We start from the raw sequence: 22653 nt of genomic DNA on the forward strand, positions 1-22653 counted from the left end.
AAGGTAAACATGTTTCCTTCCCCACCACGCCAACTGTGATGCTGGAAATTCTAACAGACTCAAATCCGCAAAAACAACAAAAAAATACAATAACAATAATTTTGAGAACTTCTGGCAATAAAATTTAAATACACTATCTAATAAATATCTGTATCTTTCCTTATGGTTCCATTTCTTTAAGAGTAGCTTTGTGCTGTTTTCATAGAAGAGTCAGCATCTCAATGAACAAGTAAATCTGCATTGTTTAAAGGATGAAAAAGAAAGTAATGCTAAAAGATGAAAATGTTTTGTTTTGTTTTGTTTTTTTTCAGTTCCTCCCTGGTCCATTTAAAGTAATTTGGATGGAATTATAAAAAGCAGGGACTGAGATACTAAGAGAAATTTTAAAAATTACTGAAATTGATATGCTTTTTTTTAAAAAAAATATATTTATTTATTTGTCAGAGAGAGAGAGAGAGAGAGAGAGAGAGAGCATAAGCAGCGGGAGCAGCAGGCTCCCTGCAGAGCAAAGAGCCCCATGTGGGACTTGATCCCAGGACCCTGGGATCATGACCTGAGCTTAAGACAGATGCTTAACGAACTGAGCCAGCGAGGCATCCTGAAATTGGTACACCTGTTAAAATTTTCTGAGCAGTTGCAGAAGAATAATGGCATGTAAAAATAACTGAATAGTTGAAGAACATATCTTGCCAGCTTTGTATACACATCGTTCACTTAACAATTATTAACATATTTATCTTACTATTTTAAATTTGTCCAACTCAATTCTTTTAAAGTTTTCAATGTGCTTCTTTTTCCTAGTTACATTACCAATCATAATGCTGTTTAATAAAGTTCTAGGACTAAATAGAATATAAAGAGTATTAACAGAAGGAAGGAAAGAAACATTCAGATTCTCTTGAGAAATCTGGTTGGTACTTCATCCCCTTGTTAAACCAAAGTAATCAGGAGGACAAGCTGTCTTTCCTAGCTGGGAGCCACAAGGGGTTAAACAGTCTTGGTTTACTAAGTATCTCCTCGGGCTTTTATCTGATCCTTCCTCCCTTCCTCCCCTGCCCACCCCTTTTGTAAATGTCAACCACTTCCTGATGAGCCTAGTAGTGGTGAATTTCACACCTTTCTTTTCTTTGTGAGGAGACCTGGGTGTTAATGGTACAGGATTGGGTACCATTATACCGCTTTGGCGGGCTGTTAGTAAAGCTGAGGGATACCTGTGGAAAAAAATTCGGAGAAGGTGAAGACATTCGAGAACTAGGAAATAGGTAATAGGTTCCAACTGGTCTCATTTTTTAAAAGAGTATTTGTTTTATTAGCAACTTTTAGATGTGTATTCAGGAAAGAGTAATCTTAAAGAAGCTTTGTGCTGAGAGTCTCAAAGTGTCTGGCAAAGGGAGGAGCTGAGATTAGAGAGCTGATTGGGGAAAAAAACAAAAAATAAAAGAACAACAATCCCAGAGAAAAACGGAAGAATCCTTCTCTGACCTCTCATTCTACAGGTGTATTTACAGGACACAGCCATGGAAACCTGGTCAGTTGATCAGGTCTGCAGTTGGTTGGTGGAGAAAAACTTAGGAGAGCTAGTTCATAGGTTTCAAGGTGAGTTGTTTACACTTTGAAAAAATATTAACAGGGCAGCCTATCTAATGAGTGTCCTCTGTTACTGGTAATTCGTTACTCTTGTTGCCTAATGCATGCGAATGTGGGTGTGGAGTTGCTACTTTGGGGAACTTCCCTTTCTTTACTGATTGTACCTAACATCCAGAGGAGGATGTAATATTCGAAAAAGAAATTGAAATAAAGCCAAGTAGGAAGAGCTAGCCAAAATACACCTTGGCTATTGGCATTTGATATCGCTTTTGTCCTTAAAGAATGCAGCTTGTGCTCTGATCAGTGTTGGATTTACAAGTATTGGATATTACCTGGGAGTTACTATTAAGAAGGATTTTCAGAGAAACCTTTTTTCTTATAAAAACAGTGCCTCTTACAGAGAATAATCAGAAGTGGGGAGGCTCCCTGGGGAAGCAAAAAGTTTCTTTGTGACTCAACGTTCTGATACTTTCCTAGGAGCAGACAGCTGTTGGGAATGGTAAGGTGTCAGTGTTCTTTCTTTGTCAAAGAGAGATAATTTTGTAACTTCAGAGGGTAAATTTAGATGATCCTTTTAACACCAGAAGTGACTTTGCCTGTTTAGAGTGTTGTGTGTTTGGACTGGACAAGCATGTGGAGACTTTTTTTTTTTCTTTTTCCCAGAGGAAGAAGTAAGTGGGGCCGCTCTTCTAGCTCTTAATGATCGGATGGTTCAGCAATTGGTGAAGAAAATTGGGCATCAGGCTGTTCTGATGGATTTAATTAAAAAATATAAGCAGAAGAGTCAAAGACTGGAGCCCCTTGGGAGCCTTAGAGAAACAGCCCCCCTCGCTCAAGCAGGAGCAGCCCGGGAGTAAGTCTGCTCTTGAATGACCTTAGTTTTGATGCTGTGCTTTCTCGATGTGGACTAGAGCATGACATGTGGGGGTTAAAAATGTTTTGAAAACTGTGACCATTTTCAGCAAATTTGTAGGCACAGTATTTCTAGTATCTTCGTTAAGGACACTTTTGCAAAGTTTCATGAGTCAATCTACATCTTTTCTTTTCTTTTTTCAATACACTGCTTTTTGAACAATGACCCCAGTTGTTAGGGAAGTCCCGTGAACTGGGAGTTCCTACATAGAAAGCTCTGTAGCAGGCGGTTGGAGTGTACGTAGAACACAAGTGCAAAGGGACTCCTGCAGTTTGGGGTTTTTTAAAATCAGGTTTTAGGAAAGGCATCTTTTACTGTTCCTTTGCTTTTCCCCAGAACTGTTTATTTATTCATGTGTTTATTTGCCAAGAATTTCTTATAGTGAGTAATTTATATTCTCCTCTAGAGGCTTTCGCAGTATCATTTGCTGAAGACTCTTGCCACAATGAGTTTTCTAATTTCTCAGGGGGTATTCTTCGAATCCTGAATGCTATGATCACATCCCACAGAAATCATGTCGAAGAATTGGTGGTGCCTTTGAGATTCAGGGATGGTTTTGGTTTTTTGTTTGTTTGTTTGTTTGTTTGTTTTTGGTTGTTTTTGTTTTTATCACTGACTTCTGCAATGGAAAGAAGTGATAGCTGGAGTTACCAAATTAAAATGTTCACTTTACAAATCTATATGCCCCAGGATCATTTCAAACATTCTGACTTGGTTTTTCTGTATTTGAGACTTTTTGCCAAGTTTCAAAGGTTAAATAATTGCCACAGATCTATTATTCATTAATTTTTAAAGTAAGATTATGGTGTTTGATGATATCTATTCTGTGTCTTTGGTTTTTCAGCTTAAATCTGTAATAATTGCTGCCTTGCTCTGTGATAAGCAATGCAAGGTTAAAGAGACTTGGCCTCAGTAATTTAATTTCTAGGATATTTGGGTATTTAGAACACAGAGTGGGGCAGGTGGTCTCGAAGGAGTGGTCCGTGATTGCTCTGAAGATTCTACCCTCTGATTTATTTCAAGGATTTCTCCTAAACATTGTTTTGACATATCTGTGTAAAAATCACACTCTTCAATATGTGACTTCTGATGCAGTTCCCATAGCATGCTTTTACGCCATTCCAGCAAAGGGTGGGTGTGAACCTTAAAGTAATTTCCTGGCATTCTTGGATAGGTTAGACTTCTAAGTTGGAAGTTCCCTTCAGTTGACTGGAATCTTGATATTGCCTGAGGCACAGCTTGGAAGAAAACAGACAGCCTTGTTTCCACTGCGGATCAATTTACAGTGTTCTCCAGTAAATGAGAACTAGCTGGACTGCCAGGAAATCTGGGCTGCATTCCTGGTTCTACGACTGCCTTGGATTGATTATGTTAAATGTTGACATTCCTGTTGCTTCATCTGTAGGTTGCGAAAAGTGATACAGTACCTAACTTTAATGTTAATTCACACTGATGTTGGTTGTATCATAAGCTTTGAGAAAATCTTTCCTCCTTCAAAGCAGTCTCATGTTAAATTCGAAGCTTTGTTACCCTGGTAAAGAAAGCCATTTTCAAGTGTAGCCAAGACTTGAAACAGTGGTAATCCAGGAACTGATGAGTGGGGACTTTTCACTCCAGTGGTAAAGAGCTTAATCACTTAAAGGACTGGTTAAATTAATCTGGTACAAAGCCACAGTTGCAGGTGGGGTTATTGGTTATACTTGGTTTAAGCTCTTATTGGCTATATTTGCTTATTATCAAATAATATGTTGTTCTGTGACAAATATATTGTTGCATGCTATTTAATTAAACCCTTTCAGGAAGTGCTTACTAAAGCTAGGAAACTGGGCGTAGTAACCAGAACCCTGAAGCTAGGTTTCAAAACACTTGATTTCAAACCTTTCTTCTGATGATAGCTACTCATCTAACCTTGGAGATTTGCTTGGCTTTTTTTAGTTTCAACTGCAAAATGAAGTAGGTAGACTAAACGATGCTTAAGACTCCTTCTAAAGAGTCGATAATGGCGTTCTGGATCAGAGATTGCAGATGGGGTTCGACTCGAGTGCAGACTTCTTTTAATGGCTAATGATTGCCCAGTATGTTCTTTTGAAAAGTATTTGTAGGCCACATCTGGCCAGAGTATTTGGCATCCTATTTGGACTTGAGCAAATCACAGGAACGTGTAATAGGTGGGAGTATTTGCAGTTGCTTTTCCGTTGCTGTTGTTGCTGCAGCTGGTAGAGAAATCAAAGAAAGTCAGAAGACTGAGGTCAACTCCTGGCACCGCTACTGAGGAGCCTGAGGCTGTGAGCAACTTGCTTTTCCTTCCGGGCTTCAGCCATACCAGCTGTAAAGGGGGGCAGTTAGTGGACTGTGGTTCTAAGGGTATTGGATACCACAGAGAAGAGACATTCCCCCCTCCCAAAATAATGGCAGGGACTGGAGAAGGAATCTGATGTAGAGCTAATCACTTTGTTTCTTTGGCAGAATAGGGATACTAACCAATAAAGATAACATTTTAAAATATATTTTATTTATTTATTTGAGAGGGAGACAGTGAAAGAGAGCATGTGAGGGGTGAAGGTCAGAGGGAGAAGCAGACTCCCCGCAGAGTGGGAAGCCCCATGTGGGACTCGATCCCAGGACTCCGGGATCATGACCTGAACCAAAGGCAGTTGCTTAACCAACTGAGCCACCCTGGCACCCTAAAGATAACATTCTGTTATCACCATCATTTCAAAGAAGAAAGGATTGCCATAACACCATTTATAATATGACCGATTGGAGCAAATAGCATGGTGAGCAGGTATCAGTCTGCATCCTGGCATGTAGGAACCACTGTGTGAGATGATTCCAGAGTGTCCTTTCTTTTCTGTTCTCTTAGTTGTAACCTCAACATGGAGCTGGAAGGTAGACACAGATTATGGTGTCACTGTGGGCTGTCTTCTACCCTCAGGGCAGCCATGGGAGTCAACAGCTGTGGCTCCTGTTGAACAGGTCCTAACCTAACTCTTCTTTCTTGGTGACAGGGATGAACGATTCCCTAGTCCAGCCAACTGTGGGCAGCAGACACCATCTTTCTATGCAGCTGAAAACCTTGAAAATGGACTAATCGACCAAAGAGTACTGAAACAGAGGTAGGGTTGCTGACTTCTAAACATTTTAAAGCTGAATGATAATATTTGTCTCTATTTTTTATGAGATGTCCTATGTTTAAATGCATTTCTAAAGCAGGAACCTTTTGTTTTACCAGAAGGGAATCTTTAATCAAGTGATGAAGAGATTTGGTAAAAGATGGACATAAAAACTTGTGATCTTTATATTGGAAAAGTGAAGTTTGGAGATGATAGTAAGCATCTTTCAAGTACATGTCAAGGAGAAAGAGGATTCCTCTGTCATAAACTGGGATGATTGGCCGTAGCCACAAAAATGTCATTTATTCAGGGAATAATGCCCCATAGAGTATGCTTTTGTGGTGTCTTTGCTTTTGTTTAGAATTTTGTCATTGTAGTTGATTTAAGTTGGCAGTTCTGATGGAGATGCTGCTTTGGCAAATATTTCTTTGTATTTCTACACTGGATTTTACGTGGTGTAGTATTTCCATATATGGGCTACATTGGAACAAAGGGAAACCATAAACTTAGAGAATTAGACCCAGGAATATGAAAGTCAGACAAAGCCTCAAGGGCAGATGTAGGTAAGATGTGGTACAGAGTCATGGCGGCTTACTGGCGTTCCCCGGCCACTTGGCCTGTGTGGTTTGTGCATCCGCCATGATGCTTATGGTTTTCAGTCACCCACCAACAAATGTTTTTCTTTAAATGTCCTATCATTGAAAGGAGAGACGTCAACTCGCATAGGAGAATAATCAGGCAATAGTCAAGCTGGCAGGGGTGGGGGTGGAAGGGAAGAGTCAAGCTGGGGAGTGGGGGAGCTTTATAGTTTCCATTCAGCTTTCACATTATCATCTCATTCAGTCCACATCAGTCCTGCAAGGCGAGCATTATTCTCTCTGTTTGATAAATGAGTGAAGCTGAGACTTAGACAAGATCAGGCGTGTTCAGGGTGGTATGGTCGTAGACGAAACTGAGACTCAGAAAAGTCCAAAGGCTTCTGGCTAGTTTTCCTGAATATGTCATTCTCACTTTAGGCAGGATCTACTGCCTTCAGGGGAGGGTCTCAGGGGACCGTGGGCAGTAGCCTCAGGGCCCAGCAACCCCTCAAAGTCAGGAAAAAGCTGCACCTTTGATCAGGAGCTATTCCAAAATAGGCTTTGGCTCTGGACTGTCCTCCCTGTCCTCTTTCTTTCTTCACCATCTTCAACCTTGCACCCCACCCCTGGGCACAAAGACCCCAGCTCCTGAAGATCTCTCGGTAGTAGAGCCCATCTTCCTTGATACCATTGCCTTCTGCTTGGGGAGGTGAACAAGAACGTGGATGGCAATGACAAGGTGAGATGTAGCCCCAATGGTCTTCCTGGTCTGAACTATGGTTCAGGAGATGTTATTTTAATGAAGGCTTCATTTCCCTGCTTTCTGCCCATGGGTGCTTGTGGATTTCGAGTGTTTTCCTTTGATAGGCTCTGGGTGCATGGGATGAACCATGAGTTCTCAAGTACTCCTTTCATCAGCTTCAGCTTCCAGAAACAATCGGTCCCTTCTGTAACTGTTCAGGTGTGAGGAGAGAGAGGAAGAGTGATGATAAGTCTCTGTTGGCCCAACCCTAGTCCCACGGTCAAGCAGTATCCAAATCTGCACAGCGGGGAATCGTAACGATATTACTCTCTTCATGGTGCTTTTGTGGGGACCATTATGTAAAAACGGATAATGCTTGCCGAGTGCTGAGCGCAGCAGAAGCCCATGGAAAGCACTCAGGGCACTGCTTTAGGCTCCTGGAACACAATTCCAGGTAGTTGTCCCACTTCTCATAGGACTTTTCTCTCCTTATTTGCTGCCGGTTGGTGATGAGGCTGTTGCCTTCTATGGGTTCTGTAGGTCTTTTCTCTTTTCTAAGTCTTTTTTTTTTTTTTTTTTTTAAGAGAGGGAGCATGAGTGGGGGTGGGGGGCTGGGTAGGGGCAGAGGGAGATGGGGAGAGAATCTTAAGCAGACTCTGTGCTGAGCCCAGAGCCTGATGCGGGGCTAGATCTCACAATGCAGAGATCATGACCTGAGCCAAAATGAAGAGTCAGACACGTCACTCACTGAGCCACCTGGATGAAACCTTCAGACGACGTTTCATCCTCATTAACGGTTCTGTGATACCAGCAGAGAAGGATTATTACTGCATTTTTTTCACACGGCTGGTCAGAGGAACACGGGTGGCTCTCATCCCTCATAGCGCTTCACAGGGGCGGAAAAAACAGGAATGGCTTAGAAATGGAGAGACATAGGAGGGTTTGGAAAGCAGAGCAGACACTCCCATGTCTTTCTCTGTAGCCGGCAAGTCTCTCCTAATCCCTGGGACTGCCTGTTGCCCTCTCCATCCACAAGCACCTCAGAGTTAAATATGTTCAAAAGTGACCTCATGTCCCTGAAGTTAGTATATACTTCAGTGCAAGAGATACAGATCCACTCCAACGAACCCCAGACAGGGGGAGTCTGTTGTAAGAAAAACATTTCATATCATATGCCGAGACAAAGCCTGTAAGTTCCCGGGGCAAAGAGGAAGCTGCCCCCCCTCCGCCCCCCATGGAGCCGTGTGATGGCCAACTCCATCTTTGTTCTGCTTTCTTTGTCGGCCTTCTTTTCTTGCTTCTCACCACAGGGATGAGTTTATCCCACTACTCATGGCTGTCCCACACTGTTCAGACTGCCTGGCATGTGACTACCTTGCCGTAGCACTGACTTCAAAGAAAATTCTCCCTGAAAACTGCTCATACCAGCCAACAGACTCAGTCTTTCAGTGCTGCTTTGTTCGGTGTCTAAGGGAGAGAAACTAAGGGGTCCAGCATGGACCCCATGTCCCCTCTTGGGCAACCGACTGTGTTGTGGACAGAGGCAGATTAAAGGCCATACGCTTATTTTAAATATTTTCACTCTGGTCCTGCCTTTTATCCAGAGCCTTGCTTATGCGGGGTGGCGGGGGCGGGGGGGGGAAATGGGGGACTGGACTGAAGATTCCCTTCCCACATCCTGTCTCAGACAGGGACTCTGTCATCCAGCTGTGTGAGTTAAACTCACTGGAGCCCCCCTGCCTCCCTTCCTCCTTCCCCCTGCCCTTCTGTCTGGGGTGCTATTCCTTCAACAAGTATAGAGAAGGACCTGTTGCAAGGCTTTTGGGTCTGGGTTGTCCCCTTCCCTTTCCCATCATCCTTGAGGATTCTGCTCAAAACCTCTCATTTACAAGCCCCTCCATTTTATTATTCCAGGCCATGCAGAGAGCTCTTTTTCTATGTGTAGTACCCTCCTCTATGTATCTCTTGCTTTACTTTTAAACAGAGATAATGGAATTGATCACTTTAACATCTTTATTCCCTCATGAGATGGAAAACACCTTCGGCAAAAACCACACCTTTTTGTCTTTGTAAACAGGGCGCTGGCACAGTCCTCATGGTCCTTGGCACACAGAATCTAAGTAGGAATTTTTAAATTGAACTGAAGATACACCATCCAATGAAAGACTTAATATATCTCCTTGGGGTGGGATAAATATTTGAATAGCATCAATTTCTTTTTAGATCTCGATACAATTCATGCTAAATATGCTGACTTTGTAACAGTTAAACTCCAGAGTTCATGAGTCACTCATCCGGAACAGGCTAGAAAGCTTATGGCATTTGGTTATAAGGCTTTCACAAAGCCATCTGGTCTCAAGAGACAGGGAGAGATAGTGGAGTAAGTGTCTGCTTGGGCATACACAACTACTCTGGAATCCTGACTCTTCCATCTACTTGACAGGTGGTCTCTGCAAGATAGGAACATCTGCCTACATATGTAGTTCTTGACGTCCAAATGGGATGGCATATTCAAGTACATGGCAACCATTATCACACCATACAAGGGTGGCTTGAATTATTCCTGTGATATTTTTTCTACTGTCCCTAAAACAACCATGTGCTTTCCACTCAGATTATTTGCAAACAAGAAAGAAAAAGAATGCTCTAGAGGCAAGCTGACCACCTGAGCTTGGCCCTTGAAAAGTCTCTAGTAGAGATGTGTGTGTCCCAGTGGATAAATTTTGGGAGCCAGGGAAATGCTAGGACACTGTGATATAATGCAGATTTTTCTGGTAATAGGTGACTGAATTGGTTAAATGCTCTTCCTTGATTATGAAGACCCATCTTCAACAAGCACTGGTGACCCTTTGGAAAGAGATTTTTTTTTTTGCAACGCCATCCCTTGTTTTTCATTTACACTATTCGCTTCCCTTTTAGTGTTTAATAAGGCATGAAATCAAATAAGGAGGTAGAGTTTTCCTAAATGTTACTTAGAAACACTTTGCTTAAACTTTAAGTATATGTGTGCAGATGTTTTTGCTTCTCTCTTTGGGCATAATTATAAATTAGTCATGGTTTCATGCATATTTAAAAATTATTTTAATGATTTGTGTTGTTGGTCTACATTTCCTTGGAAATGCAGAATGATCTTACCCGACTGTCTGTGCCCAGTTAGGCAAATGACAGTGGGTCCCCACTTGATATATTGTTTGTCGGCTCGATCACTCAGATAAGGGGCATCGCAGTCATCAGTGCATCTTAATCAGTGCCCAATAGAAGGAGGTTCAGTGAAGTGCAGCAAAGACAATACATGTAATCAATTGTCACAGGCCAGTAGAGCAAGGATCCCTCAGAGGGAAATGCAGGAGCGCACCTTCTCCCCCAACCCCCGGGGTGTCTGAAATAGCTGTACCTAAAGGGTCTGAGCTTTGGAAGAGTCACATTGTAACTCTAGTCCTTAATAAGCGATGTCCCAATGTACACAAACAGAGTAAATGCTATGAGGAGTCCTGCAGTGAGAAAACCCATTTAACTTTGTTCCACCCAGAATTCTTTCTCTGGGTCATATCTATTAACATTACAAAACAGATCTGCGGGGACGGGGGAATACTGACTTGAAGATTTCTCACCCAAGCCAGGATTCATTCATTGATCTCATACCTAAATATTTACTGAATGCTGATTCTGGTCATGCTGTGTCTGGGCCAGCAGACCTAACCTCCTGCCCCACGTTCTAAAGGAGGAGAAAAATAGCCAATAAATGCGACATTCCATTATAATATATTTAAGTGCTATGAAGATCAGTAATGCAAAGAAAAAAGGAGGAGGCATAGAGAGTGAGCAGCTCCTATGTGTGGGGGCTGGGGGGGTTCAGGAGGGTTCGATTTCAGATGGTACTTTTAGGAAGTCTTTTGACTTTGAGTGTGTGATGCCTGACAGACCCAGATGAAGTGAGGAATGCCGGGCCACTACGCTAGAACCGAAACTTCCTTCAGCAGAGGGTACTTGCAGGCCCGGCCAGACAGGAACTGCAGAATCAGGGGAAACTGGGCTGAGACCCTTGGTAAATGCTTCTCTGACCCTTGCACATTCCTATTAAATCTAGTATGAAGTCTTCAGAGATCTGAAATAAGCTTGAGTTCTAATCATTTCCCCCTTTTTGTTCAGTACGAAAGTGACTAAATGTACGCCGTGAGCTAGGCGTGATTTAGACCGTGAGGGAGGGGAGTGAGGGGTCTTGTAGTCCTCGTCCAGGGGACCCCTGCCTCTCAGGGACAAGAACAGCATGTCTGCTGATGACTGCCGTGCGGGAAAGAGATGCAGAAGCGGAGAGGCGCAGGGGACAGACATCTCCTTCTTTCTCTTACAGAAGAGAAAGAAGTAGACTTTCAGGGAAGCAAGTCCATGGACAAAGCCTCTGGGGGATACCTCACAAAAATGGAGTAAGGATTTTGAAAGGTGATTAGAAATCCAGCTGAATGAAAACAGGACAGGAAAGGAAAGGGACATTCACAGTAAAGCAAACAAACCCCTGAAAGGGTAGAGGGGATCCTGTGGAGTGTTTTGGGAAAGTGAGAGACAGAGCGGAGAAGATGGAGTTGCGGGAGGGGTAAGAGGTAAGGAAGCTCTGTGCTCTGCGCATGAGCTGAGCAACTGTACTTCAGGTTCCCCTGCAGGGTTTCAACAAATGATACCAGGGCCCCAGACCAGTCCTCCTCAAGCTCTTCTGTACTTGAAAATCACCCGGGAGTCTCGTTAAATTGCAGATTCTGATTTCATAGGCCGGGGGTGGGGCCCGAGATTCAGCGTGTCTAACGAGTTCGTAGGGAATGCCAAGGCTGGGGCCACCCTTGGGTAGCAAGCAAGGCACGACACCAATGAGAACTTCTGGTGACATGCAGTGCTGTCAGTGTCACTAAGTGTCTGTGTCCCTCCAAATTTCATGTTGAAACTCTAATCCCAAAGTGATGGTATCTGGAAGGGGGACGTTCGGGGGTAATTAGGTTATGAGGTTGGCGCCCTCATGAATGGGATTCGTGCCCTTGTAAGAAGAGGCCACAGAATTTGCTGGCTATCCTTCTACCATGTGAGGACACGACCAAAGATGGACTTTGTAAACCAGGAAGAGGGTGTTCACCAAGCACTAGCTGTGCAGGCACCTCGATCTCAGACTGCGCAGAGCTGCGAGAAGTCAATGTTTGTTGATTCAGCCACCCAATTCTAATTTGTTGCAGCAGCTCAAGCAGACAGTGTGAGACCTGTGCATCAGTATTTTTTTTTTAAAGATTTTTTTTTTTAATTTATTTGAGAGAGAGAAAGAGAGGGAGGAGAGGCAGAGGGGAGGGCATCTTCAGGCAGACTTCCCACTGAGCACGGAGCCCAACCCAAGGCTCAATCCCACGACCCAGAGATCATGACCTGAGCTGAAACCAAAAGTTAGATGCTCAACCTACTGAACTTAGGTTGCCCCCCACCCTCAGTGCATCAATATTTTTTTAAAGTTCCACTCACAATTCTAGTTCATAATGAGAATCGAGAACCACTGCTAGAGATCACAGGGATTTTTTGTCATTTATTGTGATAGTGATGTAGGGAATGGATTGGAGAAAGCATGAGAGGAGGAAGGTGCTGGACTAAAGTTTAAGCAATAGATGATGAAGGTCTAAGACAGTGGTAGTGGCTAAAATTATATTTAAAATAAAATCAAGAGGACTTGATGGTTAATTAATCTGGGGGAGGGAAGAATCTTGCTTAGTGGTAAGTTTTCTCTTGTATTTTAGGCTTGAGCAACTGGGTGATGGTGGTGCCATTATCCAAAATAAGAAAACAGTCAGAAGAACATTGTGAAGGAGATGTCTAATACTCTATTCAATAGAATAGAAGAAGCCTGGGGCTTCTCACTACATTTTGTCTTATTTTGTTTCTTCTCTTCTCTTCTCATTTCCTATTTTCTTTTCTTTCTCTTCTCTTTTGCCCCTTTCCTTTCCTTTCCTTCCTTCCTTTTCCTTTCCTTTATTCTCCTCACTACTTTACACATTAGCATTACATATAAGTAAACACCAGACAGGAGTCACTCTGAGCACCATTCACTAACACAACATCTCAAGGAGAGGGACTTGCCATTTTTGTACAGAAGTCTGGTTTTCTCCATTCCTCAGAGAGCCACGGAATGCCTCTACAGTCATAGTCAGTAGATAAATCAGATTACCTGAAACCTTTCAGGTGCCGAACTGAGATTTTTATGGAGCCATATAGTGGATGGAACTGGCAAACCCCAGCCCAGGTAAGCAGGGTTGGGGAAAACCAAGTCACTCAAGGTCTTGCCCCATGAGGCACGTAAAGCCAGCACTCTGGGCCAGATTTCCCCCCCGGGCCCCTGCCCCACCGGCCCCCGCAAAAGTTGTTCTGGGGACATATACTGTTCTCTGTGAGTTAGTGATCCAAAAGTCTAGCAATATGAAGGTGGATTTTTTTTTTTTTAAGCTGCCTTAGATCCATTCAGTCCTGAGAGATCAGATTTTGATACTTCTAAAGTAGAAATGGTAGTACTGAACCATTTTGCAACAACGGAGTAGGTAACGTCTCATTACTTTTGCTTACGTGTGCATGAGGAACAAAAACAGAAAAGAGGGACTTGGACATGATAGCTCTGTGAGACCTATCTGTGAGTTCTTGTGGCTGTCATGCTTGTAAGTATAAGTAGTAAAGATAAAGGCTAGAAGTTTCTGGATTTTTTGTAGGTCTGTCAATATCACGAGGAGTTGAACAATGGGAAGACATAAAATATTTGTTTATTCTAGGCTTCTTTTTGTGATTAGTCAGAGCCCCAAGGCTGCTGGGTCTTTGAATCTCACACTGGCAGCCAAAGACAGGGAGAATTTGAGCGGAGTCTCTCTGTCTGTGCCACAGCACATGCCTGATGCCCTCCACATCTCTACCCCCTTTTTAGGTCTGACTATGTGTTCACACATGCTCTTCAGAAACTAAATTCCTCTGGAAGCCTGACAGTTTAAATGGCAGATGTGAAAGCCCGCAGCTATAAAACACAAATTAAAAGCAAACATCAGGATGCTGACAATGTGGAGCAAACATTTTCTGTATTGGTGGTGGGTATCATCAGTTCAGCAACAGAAGAGCATTTTCTTCATAGTCCAGACATGTCTTGTGGTGGCATTGTTCCCTGTTTTCAGAGGTGGCACCATAGCTTGTTCATTGGCATGTATCTCTCTAATGAGCTTTTTCAAACTTCTTGTTCACCTTGTTTTCTCAGCAGTGGAGAGTCTTGCTGAACTAAAGTAAAGCAGGTGATTTCCAGAGCACTGGTGTGTAATAGAGCGACGTTTCTGTGTAACTTGTAGTTGTGAAGTGTGATCACTATTTTGAAGAGACATATCCTAACATCCTCTTCTTTTCTAGGCTAAGATGACAGCAAGTTCTTTAAACAGATGTCTGAGCCTTCAGTGGCCTCCTCCTTCTTCTTCTAGGTTCCAAAAACATGTCAGCCTTTAGATGTTGTTGTGGTCACATGTCACTTGGCTTCAGCATGTCAATCAATAACACAGGGCTGGGCATGGCAATCAATAACACTGTCAGTGTATGAAGTCGGTGAGCTTGGGTGTGAAGAAGAATAAAATGAAAAATGAGATCTCAAAAGAAAGTGGCTGTTGGGACACAGTCTTTCAGTCCGGTCCTTGGAGAGCATAGTATTTGTCACCACTTTCTCTCCCTATGGTGGGAAGACTACCCCTGGAGGTACTTTGGATATGAAGACCAAGTCCTGTAGCCATAATGGATATCTTCACAGAAAAGTACCCCATTTTTCCCTTGTTCTTCTTCCTGGAAAACGGGAAAGCCATATTATTTTGTAAGATTAAAAGAATATCACTGTACCTGAAGGTGGCAGATGATCTCTTCAGCAGGTGCCCTTGGAGAAAAGTGTCATTGGGGCGCTGAAGTTTAAAAAAGCAGGGATGATTCATGAAATGACTGTGTCTCCGAAAGTCAACCAAGATTCAGATGAGTGTGGTGGGAACTCTGGTTCTGTAGAGAAGCCTTATGGGACACAGCTGAACCTGGGTGAGACACTGAGAAGAACGTCTTTGGGAGGATTTTTTGGGGAAAAGAGGAGTGTGTTTGATCATTTGGTAATTCTCCACAGCCACAGCCTACTTCTTTTGTACCTTTTGTGTCTACAGAGGATGCTGCTCCAATCCCAGATCTGCCTCTCCAGGATCTGGGTCCCATTGGTTTTCGTATCTCAAACAAAAGGACTTGTGTGGTCTTTCTTTTTGCTGGCACATCAGCTTGATGCCTTGCTAGTCAATAGTTCCTTTGAGATAGGTTGGGAATTTTTAATGTAACAGAACTCTCCTTTTGGAAAGATGTCAATTTTTTGTGTGTGAAAACACAAATGCATGGAATAGAAGACTGTATTTATCATAGAATATTAAATTTTATATCTTTCTCAAATGTTCCTAAATCATTTACAACATTTTTATTACAAACTGTTCCACTCCACAAATTCACAAGGAAATCAAAGCAGATAAGGAGGTAAGACTTAGTTGAGTACCCATGGGGTCAACACTGGACTAGGCCATGTGGGGGGTGCAGACAAGGAAGACTCCTCAAAAGCCAGAAGAGTGGAGGAAAGTCCACCAGAAGAGAGGGCTTAAGATGAGCCTAGAGGAAGGAGGGGAAACTTCAGATTCTCAGGGTGAGAAAAAAAACGCTGACACATGGGTAGTGTGTTCTGGAGACAGAGAAGGCTGGATCTGAGAAGTCACATTGGATGATAGCTGATGATAAGGTAACCCCCAAATTGGACCATATGATGAACGGTCCTAATTATTATGATGATGAATTCAAATTTGGGATGTTCAGAAGTTACACACTATGAATTTTATTTTTGTTCACAGAATCTAAAAACCCTATCACCTGCTTTATTTGTGGAGATGTACAAGGGAAGAATGAGAAATTTTCCTTTCTGGTCTGGAGGTTCAAGAGTTTATATTCTCCCTAAAGCAAGAGTATCTGCTTTCAGGGGGATAAAATAGCTGCCAAGATTCAATAGCTCTAAATGGGGTTTTATTGCAGGGAATAGTTCCAGGTCTTTCCTTCCAAACATACATTTTTACATTCAAATATGTTAATAAATCATAGTCATTTTCTTCTGGGAGAGTTCCATGAACCCAAAGGGCTGATAGCTGAAGGATGGACCTTACTCAGACCTTCCCTTCGGAAAAGGCAATAATCACACTGTTCTCAGGGAGACCAGATACTGAAGGTGCTATTGGTCAAAGAGATGATCATAGTGCACTGGGTCCACGATGGCCTGTCTATCCTGTTCAGTGCTTAGTATCTGATTGCTAGGGACAGAAGAATCCTGAATCATCCATGTCACTCAACATATAGGTTACACTGTAAGTAAATAGGAAGAGTATCAAGCCTATAACAATTAGGAAAATGGTGAAGTTCCCATGAAGAATCAGAATGGGCAAAACATTTAGTATGGTCAGGTGTTGAAAATGAAGTTTCAGCTCTCCCATACACTTGGTCTTTAAACTATGGGACTTCTAGATTTGCAGTGAAATTTCCACATTGGCTTCTGTCTAATCCCAGCAATCTTGCAGTACCTAAAGTATTTTTAATTCTTTTGCAGACAAGAAATAGTACCCCCCAGAACCAAATGCTGGATTCTTGGGTATTTGGGCTGCATGTGGCTCATACATGATGTCCAGTTATCAGATCACATAAGCCCAGAGACAGCTGACCTCCTCTGTAGACTCCAGGCACTGTGACAGTTGTCAGTCACAGACAACATGAGTGGTCCTTCAGAATAAACTGCTTCAAAAGACAATGGTTGAAGTGACAGTCCAAGGGTTCATCAAATTAGGGCAAAATTTGTTATGTGATTAGGACAAATGTGTGAGGCTAGCAATAGCCTACTCTCCATGTATATAGGCTTCTTTTCCAGCGCTATTTCATGTCTGAATATCTTGTTTGTCTGCTCTCTGGAGATAGTCTTCTTATGGATATTCCTCTTGGACATCCATTTCATTATCATGACAGGGCAATAGGGTGCTAGGAAGAGCTTCTCTATAGGAACCTGGGAGCCTGGCAAGCTACAGAGAGATGTTACTTTCAAATATCATCATTGACAGCTTTCTTTATATGTCCAGACCTCAGATGACCAGGTCTGAGTTAGCATAGTTTGCTGTGGTCAGTCAGTTAGATCAGAAGCCACGGGCCTAGAACCTGAGTTGCTTCGTTCTCTTGGGCATGGTTACTATGTCAAGCAAGACTGGTGTAGTATACTGGGTCCCTGGGCTATGTCTTGGGTCAAGGAGTAACCTGGAAGCCATTAACCAGTTCTAGCTGGCTGCTCCCCTGACATGATGATATCAGTGTTTATGTAAAATTAAAGAGAATATCAAGAGGAGAAGGTTTTATGACTATCTACAGGGATAAAATATGAAAACACAGAATTTTAAAAATGAACTATTACCGTATTGTTTTTCAGTCTCTTTTCTCATTTTTTGGATTAGACTATTTCTTTTGCTCTGCCTTCAAGCTCTATATAATGTCATATAATGTCAATTCTACTGATAATCCTATCTAGTACTTTTTTTAAAATTTCAAATTTGTGATGTCCTATTATTTTAATCACTCTAGCATATTTTCCTTCAAGTCACTGAACATTGTTATAGTAGGTGTCTTAAAGTCCTCATAGACATCTAGATCATCTCAGCATTATATTCTATTAAGTGCTTTTATCTTGAGAAAGGGTCACACTTTTCTGGGGTTTTTGTTTGTTATGTTACATAATTTTGGATGGTATCTTAGACATTGTGAATGTCACAGTGTGGAGACTCTTGATTTTGTACTATTTACTCTAAGAGTGTGGAGTGTTGGTTAGTTTGTTTTTGCAACGCAACAAAATTGGTTGGACTTGAACTGAAAACTGTCTTGGGGATCAGCCCAAATCCAAGTTTAGTTCTTTTATTCTTAGTTGGGCTATGCACATGTGTAATTCTAGATCAGCCAAAGATTTGGACAGTTTATTCACAGAATTCGTAGTTCCTTTTGCTAGCTATCTCCTTTCTACAATTCTCTTAGAGAGGAGATTGCCCAAATTCTGTCCACTAATTCAGTAGTCCAGAAAGACCTCAGGTTTTCTATTAGAGTTTTGAGCAGCACCGCCTGAGGCCGGCCTTCAGGCCAAAAGTCATAAAATGGAAACTCATTCTATGTCTTTATTTTCTTCCAAGTGTAGATTCTCTTCAGAATCTGCCTGCTCTTTTTCTACTTTCTGGTGTTTTCTGATAATTTTTTAATTGCTTATTTGTTTATTTTTGTATGTTGTCCAATGCTAATAGCTATTATTCATAGGATAATTTGTCCAGTGTGAGCTAATTAGGCCATTCCAGAAGCAGAACTCTGCTAGTTAACTATCAGAGTAGTCCACATTTAAGTGGTGAATGCTTGGATAAATGCACTAACTTGGACAATGGAGACAAGTAGGCAAATATAAGAGATAAGATACAGAAATTTTCATGACACCCAGATGTGAAGAATTAAGACATTGAACTCTTAAGTCTGAGTTGTTAAAGAGATACAAAGTGATACAATGAAAGACACATGGAAATTGGAATGGTATCTTAGTCAACTCAGCTGCCATAATAAAATAGACTGGGTGTTTTCAACAAACTGATTTCTTACATTCTGGAGACTGGAAAGTCCAAGATCAAGGTGTCAGCCAATTTGGTTTCTGGTGAGAGCTTTCTTCCTGGCATGCAAATGGCCAATACGATGAAGAAAGAGAGTGTGCCCTCTGATGTCGCTCCTTACAAAGACACAAGTCCTGTATATCAGGGGCTCATTTTACCTTAATTATTTTTATAAAAGTCCTATCTCCTACTACAGTCTCACTGGGGATGGGGGCTCCAACATATGAATGTGGGTGGGAAAGACACAATTCAGTCAGAGCAAATGGAAAAGTGGCTTTGAAATGAAAAGATTATAAATTATTTTAGACATGTTGAATTTGAAATGAATAATGTACAAATTGCTGGAGGTGGAGGATAAAGCATGGAAAAGAGAAGATTATGGATGATTTATAGTCCTTCAACATGTAGCTCAGAGCTGAGGCCGTGGGGGTTGGGTGAGCTGTAGGAGGGAGAAAGCATAGATCAATACTGAGGATTAAGAGGGCAAAGACCAAGCCATGTGCAAACTCTCACAGAGGATAAAGGACAAAAAAGTCAGCAAATAAAACGAATGAGTTCTTGGAGAGATAGAGAGGAGGCAAGTAAAATAGTGTGTAGAAAATGAGAAAGAAGGGAGATATGCAAAAGTGGTCAATTGTGCTAACTGTGATCAGAAAAGTCTTAAAAGGCCCTGGATTTGTAAATTAGGAAATCATCATTGACTCTTGAGGATATAGTCTTATGAAGTGACTGGGAAGAGATCAACATGCAAGAGATTAAGGAAAGGCAGCATGGGAATGACGGGAGGGACATATTTGGAGTGTAGATGGTGAGTTGTCTCTCCAGGCTAGCGAATGCAGTGAGGAACCCTGAAATGTTAACAATATTGTTGAGACCAAATTGAATTCAGCCGTGCACAGATAACCACTCTTTTCAGCTGACCACATTCATCCTTTCATCAGTCATTGTGCACTAACTCCACTAAAGCAAAAGTATCTTGCTGGAGACAAAAGAAAGTCTCTGCTCCCGTGTAACAGACAGATGTCTTCTGCTCACTGCCAAGGCTCAACCTTGGTCTTCTGTGTGTTGAAATCTTTCTTGAGAGCTGCAGCTCAGCCTGACCTGCTCTTACTAGAGCCATCTTCCTTATCCGAGGCGAGCCCCCTACTGTCTGCAATATTAGATGAATTATTTTTAAAGATTTTATTTATTTATTTGAGAGAGAGAGATCACAAGTAGGCAGAGAGGCAGGCAGAGAGAGAGGGGGAAGCAGGCTCCCCGCTGAGCAGAGAGCCGGATGTGGGGCTCGATCCCAGGACCCTGGAATCATGACCTGAGCTGAAGGCAGAGGCCTTAACCCACCGAGCCACCCAGGTGCCCCAATATTAGATGAATTTTCACCGTAATTAAAGTAGTGAGCACTGTGTGTTGTATTGAAGCTGATGAATCATGAAATTCTACTGAAACTAACAATATGGTATATATTAAATTGTATATAAATTTAAAACTTTTTTAAAAATTAAAAAAATATATAAGAAAATTTTTAAAAGTTAGACAACATTTCAGAATCCAATGAGATTTTTCATGAGAACCTCAACTCATAATTTTTAAAAAATTAATGTATATTGCAACAGTGACTCTGCCATTTATCAGATGTATCAACTTTATTACAAGTTTTTGTATTACAAATATTAACTCTACCTACGAGTATTGATTCAGTTAGACTGGGTTCAATACTAGCCATTAATATTGTCGTAGAAGCTTTCCCGTTGATTTTACTGGACACCCAGGTTTGAGATCCATTGGATCAGCAGTTTGTTGTTTTGTGGTATTTTGTTGAAGAGTACTGGCCCTGAGGTGGGAACCGAAATATTCGTGTCCTCAGTTTGGGATTGCTTTCTGATCCCTGCCTTTGCTCTAGGGTGACTTCTATTGGTGTTCTGCTCAACTGTACCTCAATTCACATAAGATGAATAATCTCAACCTCACCGTAAAGATTTTTTTTTGATCCAATGCAAATACCATTTGAGGGATGGTAAATGATTGTGTGTGCAGTTATCTGCTTCCAAATTAGAGTGTATTTTTAATTTCTGGGAAGTCCCTTTGCTTGCATAATATTTGTTTGGACTTGTTTTAGTTGGCATAACTTGTATTCCCCTCACTTCCAGAATACCTTGTTGAATTGCTTTAATTTAAAGAAAAAAAAAAAACTGGTGCCTCTGATTTTGCCTAATGATGCTATTAAAGGGAAAATGGAATAGATGGAGTAACTAGCTTTGATAGAGCTTGGTATGTGTCTAGCTACATTTAGGGAGTTTGAAAAAAATAATGTATAGTCCCTGTACTGTCCCTACCCTTATTTTGTGGAGAAGTGACATATAGGAAAATATATAGAACAAGAAAGTAAACATTGTATAAAGGCCTATCTGATGACATGGAAATACTGAAGTTACCCACTGGTGCAGGACAATAAGAGATAGCAACCTCCAAAGCCTAAAGGCATCATGCAGCTAATTTAGCCACTAAACACTTCTGGGGGGAAAGGAGGTAAGGTGTATGGAAACCAAGTTTAACACCTGCACAGTTACAGCAACTTTTGGAATCATTGGGAAAGCATAAAACTTGCCTTACTTTACACCCCTGCTCTGAGTGGGTCAAGGATAGATCACAGGTGAAAGAAAGAACTTAATGCAATAGGAAAGGAAATTGGGATTGTAGAAAATGAAATGGTATAAGGTAGACCCCCAGTGACGACTGGTCGAAAGATTAAATGAAATGAGAGAAACATACTGGAAGGAGATTGGGCTGAAGCACGAATTTCATCTGGGAATTGCCGGTTGCTTCATTGGATCAAGCATTACATTATCCATGTGGTTCTTTTAGCCAGGACATATTTTCCCCACTGATCCAGGACTGCCAAAGGGGAAATAAAAGACAGAGCTTATCGTGAAAAAGGAGGAGAGTGCCCTCTCTTCTTTCTTTATTGCCTATGTTTCATCATGCCTCATGCACTCTTATAATATATGACCTCAAATTCTAAAAAAAGCCTGGCTTTTCAAAACTCATCAGAATTTTGTCTGGACAACGAAGGATTCCATGGGCGCGCCAGAAAATAAAGCTACTTGGGCTAATTCAGGAACTCCTTCTCTTGTCTTCCACTTGGCTCGCCTCTACTTCTTCGCTTCCATTCCAAGGCAAGCCTGTTGCCTCTGGTAACTTGCTAGGAAATTTTACTATAGATTCTTCTTTTTACACACTTGATGATCAGTTACTAACTTTACAAGTCCTTCTGATGTTTAATTCTATAAATAGCTTTACTGTGGTATCATTTATATAACATAAAATTCATCTATTTAAAAGAGACAGCTCAGTTGATTTTGGCAAATTTATACAGATGTGCAGCCCCCGTCTCAGTCCATTTTGGGATCCTTCCACCCCCCTGAATAATTCGCTCACACCCCTTTACAGTCAATTCCTACTCCGATCTCCAGCCCCAGGCAAACACTGATCAGCTTGATTTGTTTTCTGTGGCTATAGTTTTCTGTAGTTCTTTCTAGAAACTTCATCTGAATGTTAGTATCTGATATGTACTTCTAATTTAGAAACTCAGTTTACCTTATTAAAATGGCCAAAGGCCAACTAAATTAAATGGATCCTGTATGTCACTATAAACAGTAACAGAGTAAAGCAGTTAGAAGAATTTCCTTGATCATGTGCTGGAAACTAATTGTGTGCCTCATTTGCTTTGCTGAGTTGGAACTTACTCTCTTTTAGTTGGGCCTTTTGTTCAGTTTTGAGCTATGCATTATCTATTATGTCTTCAAGATGAATGAATCAGTTTTCTTTCCAACTTCAGGCTTTATTCCATGGTCAATTTTAGTAAGACACGTTTTCCAGAACTACAAATATTTATGTGTGTGCGAAGGGAAAGAAAACAGAGATACCTAATGAGCCCTCAACCATTGGCGGATAGATGAATGGATGCAAGATGGATTGATGAATTCCATATTTAGCCCTCAGGAAAGTAGTTGAT

The 22653-nt window shown here is 41.6% G+C and overlaps 1 protein-coding gene across 3 annotated transcripts in view; it reads left to right on the forward strand.

The window, feature by feature from the left end:
• Positions 1–1151: 1151 nt before the first annotated feature.
• SAMD3 (sterile alpha motif domain containing 3) overlaps positions 1152–22653 on the forward strand; it is a 52988-nt gene continuing 31486 nt past the window's right edge. For 2 of the 3 annotated variants that reach the window (XM_044249040.1, XM_044249047.1), the window contains exons 1-3: positions 1152–1596; positions 2251–2440; positions 5509–5616. In XM_044249040.1, coding sequence (XP_044104975.1) covers positions 1518–1596; positions 2251–2440; positions 5509–5616 — 377 coding nt within the window. In that variant the 5' untranslated portion in view covers positions 1152–1517. Of the gene's footprint in view, positions 1597–2024; positions 2087–2250; positions 2441–5508; positions 5617–22653 lie in introns of those variants that run through there. The other variant, XM_044249057.1, reaches the window with a different exon arrangement.

Source organism: Neovison vison, chromosome 1, assembly GCF_020171115.1.
Source record: "Neovison vison isolate M4711 chromosome 1, ASM_NN_V1, whole genome shotgun sequence".
Lineage (NCBI taxonomy): Eukaryota > Metazoa > Chordata > Mammalia > Carnivora > Mustelidae > Neogale > Neogale vison.